The sequence below is a fragment of the Morone saxatilis genome, unplaced genomic scaffold (genome assembly GCF_004916995.1).
Source record: "Morone saxatilis isolate NCDOM2014 unplaced genomic scaffold, NCSU_SB_2.0 Contig2, whole genome shotgun sequence".
In the NCBI taxonomy this organism is placed as follows: Eukaryota; Metazoa; Chordata; class Actinopteri; family Moronidae; genus Morone; species Morone saxatilis.
In genome coordinates, this window is record NW_023339762.1 from 20231766 (window position 1) to 20243724 (window position 11959).

The 11959-nt window shown below is 41.6% G+C and overlaps 2 protein-coding genes across 3 annotated transcripts; one reads left to right on the top strand and one right to left on the bottom strand.

The window, feature by feature from the left end:
- Window positions 1–117: 117 nt before the first annotated feature.
- On the bottom strand, window positions 118–3436 carry gdpgp1 (GDP-D-glucose phosphorylase 1). 2 transcript variants are annotated; one of them, XM_035665097.1, is made up of 2 exons: window positions 3343–3436; window positions 118–1505 (listed from the first exon to the last, which is right to left on the bottom strand). In XM_035665097.1, exon 2 carries the CDS (start codon window positions 1495–1497, stop codon window positions 409–411), a length of 1089 nt encoding a protein of 362 aa, XP_035520990.1. In that variant the 5' UTR covers window positions 1498–1505; window positions 3343–3436; the 3' UTR covers window positions 118–408. The 2 variants fall into 2 exon arrangements, with proteins under 2 accessions (XP_035520990.1, XP_035520989.1); XM_035665096.1 differs by lacking the exon at window positions 3343–3436 and adding an exon at window positions 2361–2573.
- Window positions 3437–3463: 27 nt separating this feature from the next.
- On the top strand, window positions 3464–11621 carry LOC118330528 (titin-like). The gene is made up of 4 exons (XM_035665098.1): window positions 3464–3623; window positions 4109–4223; window positions 4805–11071; window positions 11259–11621. Exons 1-4 carry the CDS (start codon window positions 3603–3605, stop codon window positions 11288–11290), a joined length of 6435 nt encoding a protein of 2144 aa, XP_035520991.1. The 5' UTR covers window positions 3464–3602; the 3' UTR covers window positions 11291–11621.
- Window positions 11622–11959: the final 338 nt, after the last annotated feature.

An 11959-nucleotide genomic window follows, 5' to 3' on the forward strand; every position in this document is an offset into this window, starting at 1 on the left:
TGTACATCCAATTATAATGTTATTAATTCAACCTGCACTTCTCTTAATTCCGCATGTCAAAATGTGTGTTGTGAAAGATTTGGAGCTGGAACTCACAAAATAAATACAACGTACATATTTTTAGATTTTAAACCAGTTTTAATACAACACGAGTCCATCTTCTCATTAATAAATATATTTGGTATTTGTGTGCACATCCAGTGTTATATTTTGGCCAGATACAGGACAGGACATTTAGCATAGATCCCAGAATAGAATGTAGTGTGAAGACTTTTTTTTCTGAATTGAAATCACCAAAAGCACATTTCAGATCTTAATTTTCAGCACATTGTGAAGAATGTGTAGCTTCTAATCTAGTTGATTTGAACTCCATGACCAGGATTTAAGAAGGCTTTGTGGGTTGATACATTATAAAGCCATCAAATGACGAGTGAGCTGCTGTTCCAACGTGCGAAACTCTGCATCAGGCAGAAGATACCTCTGGATGATACCTATTACATCGTTCTCTGTAGCGAGTTCGTAGTCCTTCTTGTTCTTAAATGGTAAGTGTCCAGCCAACTCACAGAGAGCAACATTGAAGGCAGACTCCTCCTTGGCACCGAAGCACGATATTCTGGGCCAAACAGCGATACGAACACCTTTTCTTGAACTGTGATCCTCTTCATTCTGTCTGCGATCACAGGGCGGACAACCTCTAGTCAAGAACAGGTTGTGAGCAATGTTACCATCCACAAGAAAGTCTGTGACTCGACAGATGGCTCTGGCTACATCCTCCACCCGCTCCGAGTCTGTGTAAAACAAAAAGCCTCTGGGAAAGTCCAACAAGCGATAAAACCCCTTTTCAGGAGCCAGTGGCTTGACCGACATAGATTCTATCTTGAGCTCATGGTCCAGGTAATACCCATGTAGGTGTAAATGATTGACGGACGCAAATGCTCCAAGACTGTTGAACCCCACGCGGAAGCCAGGATCAGAGCTCAGGAGTACAGATTCAATCCCAACCTGTACGGCGAACGTCGTCAGGACTTGTGGGAAACACCGCGAAGGATCTGGAACAAAGAGACAATGTCCGAACTCCAAAGGGCTGACATTGACCAGCACAACCATCCTGCAGGGTTGATGCGACTGTACTTTGTCATTCCCTCCCTCAGTGTCCTTTATCATCTCGAATATGATCTCTTCTGGATTGATTTTGTTAAAATTGAACTGCTTGGCATTGAACTCCTGCTGAATGCTCAGTATCTCCTGCGGCTTTCTCCTCTCTAATCCTCTTTGAATATTCAACTGGGCCACGTAGCCATGTGGGCCTGGCAGGATACGTGTTTGTAAATCCCCCAGGTGGTAGCGGAAAAGTCCCCTCTCCGTCCTGTCTGTCCAGCCCGCTTGGATGGTTGTGTCAAACTTTACTGGTGGCGATGCCGTCCCAAGACTGTTTCCACTGCTGCGACGCACATCTGTCACAAAGTCCTGGTTGCTGTACACAAACTGGAGCGGCATGGTTGGATCTGCAGGTGAACAGTGAGGCATGAGATTTTACAACGCAGTTCACTATGGTAGGGTCAGTTAACCCTGCTGAACCACCAGACTCTGTTACATGTGGACTCTGTGGCCATTAGGGCTGCAAATAACCAGAACTTAGTGAAAGTGGCAGCTCAGAAATCAGGACTGTAACATTATTGGAGGGCAGAAACACTAAAAAAAACTAGGGGTGGGCGTCCACAATCTACTTTTCAGGTGAATTGTACACATCGGTGTATTTAATATCCTCTTCTGCTTCCAAACTTCACATAACTTTACTGACTAGCAGATCCACACAACCAGTGAACTTCACGGGGCTCCTCCTGGGATGACTTATTGTAAACAATGCAATTGAGTTGTGAGTACTTAATAAAGTGTTTTTTCATGATTGTTATCTTTTAGCTTCTATTTACAACTTCAAATTAAACTTAATTCAATTCAATGCAGTTAATCTTCTGTCACAAGTGGGCAATTTGTGCTGCAGCAAGCATAAAAACAGAAATGAACAGCAATTGGCAGCAAGTTATTTTAGTAATTGAAGCAGGCTGTCAGTGTCCATCATAACCCCACAGGGCCTATGAACAGTATAATGAGCTTTAAATCTTGTCAGCATCACCATTTTGAAATGATCTTTAACGCAATATAGTGTTTTAATGGTGCAAATGGAGACATTTATAGGCTATTTAAAGTCTGGATACAGTCTACACATCGTCCACCCTTTAATTAACCACCTTCATACCAGAATAATCAACTCTACATTACACAAAGTAAGCAGCTTGTTGTTGTTTCATTGTCTGCCAGTGACACAAGCATGCGTTGATTTGTTTTGACAGCGTACTCACCTTTTTTATTTTAACTCTATATAACTGTGTCTAAATCTTGGAACAAACAGCGGATTAATCGCCTTTAATAAGGCACAAGATAAACTCTTTTTCTCATTTGCGTTTATTTATCCATGTTCTCTTTCCTAGGCCGGCTAGCTTTCTTCTTCTATTAACACATTTCCTGCAGGCGAGCCGCACGTGTTCTTCTTCGTTGGTGTCTATTGGTGCATTTCCGGTTCATTTCTTCCAGAATAAATGTTCCAATAAAAGTTGTACGTTTTATTTACGCATTTTTCTCCATTTATTGGTTCCTAATGATAGGAGTTGTAGAAATGCGATAAATAAATGAATCCTTACACACACATCTTTAAACCAGAATTTAAATAAGGATGATACATTTAAAAACATTAAAAAAAATGGAGATCATAACTACAGTAAACACTACATAGCTTACAAGGCACACTATATAAGATAGATAACTTAAATTATAAATGATAATTATATAATTACAAATGATATAATGGAATAACATAAATAATATAAATAGTAAAATAAATAAATTGTTTTTTCAGTTCTTCATAAGTTCTGAGGAGTGACTGCATGTTACCCCTTTATTACTTTTAAAGCACTGAGATGATGATGATGTCCACAAAGTCCCTGCTAAAAACAGAAAAAGAGGTTTAATTTTCCTTCACTTGTATGCGTGGAGGAAATATGTCACCAGGAGTATCAGGTTATTCAATATCAAGTAACTGTAGGCTTCAGTAAACAGGTGGACAAGTAAGTGTCTTGTAACCTTTCGCCCACATACAGTATTGTAGTGGCTGATCATTTGTTCTGGAAGGCTCTTGTCCATTTATTATGTGCTCAAATATAACCAACCCAACCCCCCAAATGGACACACACACAAACACAAACACACACCAATGTATTAAGAAGATATCTTGTAAAGCCATATGGTAAACCCCTTTGTAACTGGAATAGTATGTGCAATACTTACACTGTTAAGCCACTTTCCAGTTTTTCCCCGCTGACCCATGTAGGCTCAACTCATTTTGAAAGAATGAGCAGCTGGCCAATCAGGCATCATGGTTATTTTAGTCACCACATGCTTTTGGAGATAAAGCAGCCAGTGATTGGCAAAGCTCTGTATATGTCAGCCACAGAGTTTTAGAGTTAACCACAGTCTATGCATCTCAACTACGATATTAACTGAATTCACATTTTCTTTCTCTAACATTAATAAGGAGAAGAGAGAGGATGGAAGCCAGCAACAACGAAGTAAGTACAGCTGTAATGTAATACTTGTTAGCAATAATATCTTAAAAGTTTTGAGATAAGTAACAGAAAGAAAATCTAAGAATTACTTTTTGATTAACAATATTTTCTTCTTGTGTTTCTGGCTAAAGTAAAAAAAAACCTCATGTGAACTTTAAGCTTAAGATAATAATAGAGTTTTATCTGTTTGGAAGAACAGATGGCAGTATGGTCTGCCATGCCAAGTTATTTTAAACACCATCAAGAGTTTATATTACCAACACATTACACCCACTAAGATAACCTACATGCTAGCTGGTTCAAATAACTAAAGTTAGTTTAACAAAATCCTATTTGGTTTGAATATGTATTACAATTTTAATGTGGTCATTCCATACAACCAAACAACGTAACATTTTTAGAAAAAAGAAACAAACTCATTCCACTGATTGTGTTTGCTTGTTTTTATTTCAATTTCTCTGACAGTTTTGTACCATTCTCTTTTGTAGAAGGGAAACTCAGCAGAAGATAACGCTCAGACCCTAAATATAAATACGACACCAGATACTGATCTCCAACAAGGAGCCATGGATTCCCAGCCACCCTGCACAGTCATTGTCCAAGGTATGTCATGCACTCATCCTATCCCTGTGTAGTTTAGTGAATGTTCAAACCTTCTTTTAAATTAAAATTAAATTATGTATGAATTATAAGACTCATAAAGTGTAACAAAATAAATGTGGACATTCACTTGTTAAATGTTTTTTCTTATTAATGTTTTATTAATATTAGGTATAGTTGGAAGGTCTGAAAAACTAGCATGTAGATCTTGAGGCTTGGATAAGTTTGTTACCAATGGCTTAGAATAAAATTTGTGCTCAGAGAGACGTATACTTAAGGTAGTTTAAAATGTCTTCAGACATATCTATGACCCACTTAATACACAGTATGTGATATATATACAATATATTTTTTTATGACAAGACAACATTTCAGATTCACAATTAATTAAAATACATACAAATAAATAAAATAATTAATCAATATAGAAATTCACTTAATAGATGAATATGTTAACTAAAATGCTTTTAAAACGTCATATAAATTCATTTGGCTTATCAAGTAGCACATGAACGTGGTCTGGCTTTGCACACTGATATTATCTAATTTTCTGCTTATTTGATGCTTTTCTTTCCTCACACCAGGACAACCTGCCACTTCTTCAGAGAACAGTGCACACAACCATAACGTTGAATCTGACCCTGTCCCAGATAAGGAAAATGCTGTTAAGCCAAAACTCCAGATAACCTTCAGCACATTTACTGTCAAGAATGGTCAAGATCTGAAAGTAGAGATCCCAGTGGTTGGGCTCCCAGAACCAAAGATTGAATGGCAAAGAGATGGTCAAGCTGTCAGAGAGACATCGAGGCTAGAGATTTCAAATACATCATCATTAACTGTTCTTCATATCAGACATGGTGCCAGGGAGCACTCTGGTCAATACTCTATCACAGCAAGCAACAGTGCTGGAACATATACAGGAGAAATCACTGTGGTTGTTCTTGAAAAGCCAGACCCACCCACAGGCCCTGTGAGGATTGATGAGATTAGTTCTGACTACGTTATCATCTCCTGGGGGCCACCAGAATATACAGGAGGGTGTGACCTAGACAACTACATAGTGGAGAAACGGGAAACTACAAATACAGAATGGCAGACTGTGTCAGCAACGACAGTAAGAACCACAATCAAAGTCACTAAACTCAAGACAGGAAGTGAATACCAATTCAGAGTATTTGCTGAAAATAGGTATGGAAAGAGTACTGCAATCACCTCTCCAATTGTAACTGCACAATATCCTTTTAGTGTGCCCACTGCTCCTGGCAGCCCTTTTGCATCCACAGTGACAAAGTACAGCATGGTGGTTGAATGGGAGCCTCCAGCCAAAGATGGAGGCAGCCCCATCATCGGCTATCATCTCGAACGCAAAGAGAAGAACAGCATTTTATGGACCAAGCTGAACAAACTTGTTATACCTGACACTCGCTTCAAAACAAGTGGACTAGAGGAAGGCATTGAGTATGAATTCAGAGTCTTTGCTGAGAATATTGCTGGACTTAGCCCATGTAGCAAGATATCTGAATGCTACGTGGCAAGAGACCCTTGTGATCCACCTGGTAAACCTGAAGCTGTTGTCATTACTAGAGACACCATCACACTTCAATGGGCAAAACCCAGCTATGATGGTGGAAGCACCATTACAGGCTACATTGTTGAAAAGAAGGAGCTCCCAGATACCAGGTGGATGAAGGCAAACTTCACTAATGTTATTGAGAATCAGTTCACAGTCACAGGCCTGACAGGAGGCCAAAGTTATGAGTTTAGAGTAACTGCTAAGAATGGTGCTGGTGTTTGGAGTATGCCTTCAGAAAGTGTAACCATCATCGCTCAAGATGTTATTGAAGGACCCACAGCATTCATTGATCCTAAGTTCAAGAGTATTACTGTTGTTCCGGCGGGTGAGACATTCGTTATTGAGGCTGATTACTTTGGGAAGCCCCTCCCTGAAGTAACATGGATGAAAGATGGAAAAGAAATTGACAAAGTTACACCAAGAATGGAAGTCAAAAACAGCCTCACTCATACAACTTTGACCGTCAGGGACTGTACACGAGTGGATGGGGGACACTTTCTCTTGAGCCTCAGTAATATTGGTGGAACTACATCTATCCCAGTTAATGTGAAGGTCCTGGACAGACCTGGTCCTCCAGATGGACCTCTGAAGGTGAAAATTGTCAGTGCAGAGAAGTGTAATCTTCACTGGAACCCCCCTTTGAATGATGGTGGTGCCAGTGTTTCCCACTTCGTCATTGAAAAAAGGGAGACCAGCCGTGTTACATGGACAGCGGTTGAGCCTCATGTGGAAGCTGTAAGTTACAAAGTGACAAAACTTGTGCCTGGTAAAGAATATATATTCAGAATTGCTGCCGTGAATAAATTTGGTGTTGGTGAATTTCTAGAATCAGAACCCTTCATTGCACAAAATCCTTTTACAACACCTAGTGCACCTTCTACTCCGACAGCCAGCACTGTGACTGGCGACTCTATAGTGCTAACATGGGAAAGGCCTGAGACTGATGGAGGTTCAGAGATTGATGGCTACATCCTGGAGAAACGTGACAAAGAAGGTGTCAGGTGGACTAAATGCAACAAGAGAAGACTAAATGACTTGCGCTTCCGATGCACAGCGCTCGCTGAGGGACATTACTATCAGTTTAGAGTATTGGCGGAGAATGCTGCTGGTGTGGGTGCACCCAGTGAGCCAAGTGAGTATATAAAAGTATGTGAAGCTACTTACCCACCTGGTCCCCCTACCAACCCCAAAGTAACAGACTATTCCAGCAGTACTGTGTCTCTTGCCTGGTCAAAGCCCATCTATGATGGTGGAGCACCCATCAGTGGATTTGTAGTTGATATGAAAGAAGCAGCAGAGGATGAATGGATCACATGCTCACCGAGCACAGGTGTAGAGGACACAAACTTCACCGTGAAGAGACTGAGAGGAAATGTAGAGTACAATTTTCGTATACGTGCGATGAACACCGCTGGAGTTGGAGAGCATGTAGATCTGCCTGGGTCCGTAGTAGCTGCTGAAAAGCTGGAGGCACCTGAGATTGAGTTAGACACTACCTTGAGGAAGATTGTTGGTGTTCGAGCCTGTTCCACATTACGTCTCTTTGTCACCATCAGAGGAAAGCCAGAGCCTGAGGTTAAATGGTCAAAGGAAGGTGGAACTCTCAGTGAGCGTGCTCAGATTGAGGTAACAAGCTCCTACACCGTGTTATTGATCGAGAATGTCAATAGAAATGACACAGGAAAATATGTGTTGACTGCTAAGAACTACAGTGGTTCTAAATCAGCATTTATCAATGTCAGAGTCATGGACTCTCCCAGCGCACCAACAAACTTAGAAGTGAAGGATGTAAAGAGAGACTCTGTGTCCATTTCCTGGGAGGCACCTCTCATTGACGGAGGATCAAAGATTTCGCACTACATCATAGAAAAGCGAGAGGAGGCTAGGAAGGCATTCACAAGCATCTGTAGCAACTGTGTGAGAAACTCATATAAGATTGACAATCTCCAGGAAGGATGCTTCTATTATTTCCGTGTCCTGGCTGTAAATGAGTTTGGCACTGGACTGCCAGTGGAGACTGCTGAGGCAGTTAAAGTGTCTGAGGCTCCTCTGCCTCCTGGCAAAATCTCATTCAGTGATGTTACTTGCAATAGTGGAAGACTCTCTTGGGAGAAGCCTGACCATGATGGAGGAAGCAAAATCACACGTTATATCGTAGAAATGCAGACTAAGGGAGATGACACATGGACAATATGTTCAGAGACTAGAGCACTGGAAGTGACTATTAATGGACTGGCCAGAGGAAAGGAGTATTTCTTCAGAGTGAGTGCTGTGAATGAAAAGGGAAAAAGTGAACCAAAGGCCCTTTTGGCACCTGTTACAATAAATGATACTAGTGCTGAGCCCATTATTAATTTGCTGTCAAACACATTCAGTGTGAAGGCAGGAAATGATTTAAAGATTGATGTTCCATTCAAGGGTGTGCCACAGCCAACAGTAGCCTGGAAAAAAGAGGGCAACCTGCTGAAAGAGACAAGCAGGGTAAATGTGTACACATCTGACACATCATCTCAGATCATTATCAAAGACGCAACCAGAATAGATGCTGGAATGTATGAGGTGACCTTGGCCAACTCGGTTGGAACCACATCTGCTGAAATCTTTGTTAATGTTTTTGAAAGACCTGGACCACCATGTGACCTCAGTCTAGATGAAGTGAGTGCTGACTTTATGTCTTTGTCATGGCAGCCCCCACATTATACTGGCGGGTGTCAAATTAGTAATTATGTTGTTGAGAAGAGAGATACAGGCAGCACGATATGGCAGACTGTGTCAGCTACAGTTGCCAGAACGTCAATCAAAATTTCCCGTCTGACACAGGGCAATGAATATCAGTTTCGTATTGCTGCAGAGAATCGCTACGGCAGAAGCCACTTTGTTGAGTCTGATCCTATTGTTGCCCAGTATCCCTTTAAGCCCCCTGGTCCACCAACCAATCTCCTAATTGTGAATGCCTCAAAGTCTGTGATGGTGGTTGCATGGAGTAAGCCAGACAGTGATGGTGGCAGCCCTATTATTGGTTATCATATTGAATGCAAAGATCATAGCAGTATTTTGTGGACAAAGTTAAACAAAAACCCAGTGTCTGAAAACCAGTTCAAGGTGACAAGTGTTGAAGAAGGTCTGATATATGAGTTCCGGGTCTGTGCTGAGAATATGGCTGGTGTTGGACCATGCAGTAAGACATCTGAGCCTGTGGCAGCGAGAGACAAGTGCGATCCACCACGCAACCTCACAGTCACCAATATAACTAACAGCTCAGTTTCCCTCTCATGGGACAAGCCAGATTATCATGGTGGGGCTAAAATAACTGGGTACATTGTTGAGCGTAAAGAGCTTCCAGATAGCTGCTGGCTTAAGTGCAACTTTACCAACTTACTGGATACCTTCTTGGAAGTGACTGGCCTCACAGAGGATGAACAGTATGATTTTCGTGTGATTGCAAAAAATTCAGCTGAGCTCTTCAGTGCCCCCTCTGAAACCACCGGACCTGTTACGGTGCAGCACGACGTAGAGCCACCCAAAATTACTGTGGAGGACAAATTTAGACAGGTGGTGGTTGTTAAAGCAGGAGACCTCCTAAGAATAGATGCTGATATCTCTGGACGCCCCAACCCTACAGTGTTTTGGTTGAAGAATGGCAGAAATATTGGCACCAAGGGAAGGGTTGAAATAACTGCAACAAAGACGCATACCTCTCTACTTATCAGAGAAAGTGTTAGGAAAGACTCTGGACAGTATACTCTGACCCTACAGAATACAGGTGGTACCATATCTAAGGCTATCACCTGCAAGGTCCTGGACAGGCCCGGCCCACCTGCTGGACCACTGGAAGTGTCTGGACTCTCAGCAGAGAAATGCACCCTGTCATGGGGACCTCCTCATGAGACCGGTGGGGCTGAGATCATGTACTACATTGTTGAGAAGTGTGAAACCAGCCGTGTAGCTTGGATCCTTGTCTACGGTGACATGATGGCAACTACTTGCAAAATAACCAAGCTGCTCAAAGGAAATGAATACCTGTTTAGGGTAAAGGCAGTGAATAAGTATGGGGAAGGTGAAACATTGGAAAGTGAACCTATAAAGGCCATGGATCCCTTTACTATCCCATCTGCTCCAACAGATGTTGAGGTCACAAGTGCAACCAGTGATACAATGACCATCAGCTGGAAACGACCTGCCACTGATGGCGGCAGTCGCATCAGCGGTTACATTATAGAGAAGAGGGAGAAGCAGGGTGTTCGTTGGGTTCGTGTCAATAAGAAACCAGTTTATGACCTACGAGTCAAGGCCTCCTGCCTACATGAGGGATGTGAGTATGAATTCAGAGTTTTTGCTGAGAACGCTGCTGGGCTAAGTGAACCAAGTCTCCCATGCTCACTCACTCTGGCAGAGGATCCAAAGTTTCTACCTTCCCCTCCAGCAAAACCCACCATAATCGATTCATCCAAGTCCTCCATCACTCTGTCATGGAACAAGCCGCTGTTTGATGGTGGAGCAGCAGTGACTGGATACAAAGTCGAATTCAGAAAATCAACAGAAGAAGACTGGACTGTTGGTGTCAAAAATACAGATAAAACTGAGTTTACAGTTAGTGGACTCGCATCGGGGACGGAATATGTGTTTATTGTCAGATCCATAAACAAGATTGGCATGAGCGAGTCCAGTCCTGAAACAGATCCTCAAGTGGCCTTGGAAAGAGAGGAGGAGCCCAGGTTTGATATTACTGCCGAGATGAGGAAGACCCTGCTTGTTAAGGATGGCAGCTCCTTCACTTTGACTGTGCCTTTCACGGGCAAACCTGTTCCCAATGTGACATGGGACAAAGCAGATGTAGATCTAAGAGTCAGAGGACTGATCAATACCAGCAGCTCCGCCACCTCTATCACACTGGAAGGGGCAACACGTGACGATTCTGGCAAATACATAGTCAAACTGCAAAACGTTGCTGGGTCTGCCTCTTTGACACTGAATGTGAGGGTTTTGGATTCACCTGGTCCGCCCACTCGTATAGCAGTTAAAGACGTGACCAAGAGCTCTGCCACTGTTTCCTGGGACATCCCTGAGAATGAGGGTGGAGCCCCTGTCAAGAACTACCTTGTAGATATACGGGACATCAGCAGAAAAGGGTGGACAAGACTCACTGACAAGTGCCGGCGACTGTCCTATAGGGTGTCTGACCTGGAGGAGGGAGGAATCTACTTCTTCAGAATCACCGCTGAAAATGAGTACGGGATTGGCGTTCCAGCTGAGACCAAGGAGGGAACGAAAATGACAGGTACAATCTGTGAAGAATAAACACAAAAGTTGTCCCATATTTGATGGGATTAATGATGTTAAATAAAGTGGGATGTAAAAGACGACATATTAAGCATCTTTTTTCACTTTCTGTTTCTATTTCCTGCATTATGAGCAATTCTGTTCAGTTTTTGTTAATGTTTATTCTTTGTTTCTGTTAATTTCAGATAGAGACTGGGAGACAAATTCAGGAGCATAGCTCGTCTCCTTTGGATGGCTGAAGTAATCATCTCCAGATCTTCCGGTCAAGAGCCTCTATTTCTTATCTTCATTAGTTGTTGTGCAGAAAAATAGGTTACCAATTGCTTTGTGAAATTATACATGACCAGAAGCTGCATTTTTGTAGATATATGATTATATTCCTTTTTTATTGTTTGTATAGTAAGCCTTACTATTATGACTTATAGTTTATGGAAGAAAAATATATTGATGGCCTGATTTCTTTTGTTTTTGTTTTAAAAAAACAACAACAACAAAAATATGTTGTTTGTTGCAAATATACAATAAAATAAAGATGATTTGAACAGTTATTGGAGTTATACTTTGGATTTGCTATATATGCTATATATAGCCTATTTGTTATATATTACTAACACTGTGTGGCAGGAAGCATGTAAACAGGATTAATGAATCAATTTAAAGAAAAACTAACTATATATTTTAAAAAAGAAAACAGAAAAGAAGATATAGAAGGATTTACTATTGTAGCCTGAAGGTTTGAGGCAGAGGACCATAGTTCAGTCCAGTTAGTCATCATTGCTGTGCCATTGAGATAGATAATTACTTAGTACCCAGAATTCCTCCAAAATAATGACCTTGTGTTTAATAATTATTTAACACAAAGATCTATTGGGCTCAGTGGTTAAGA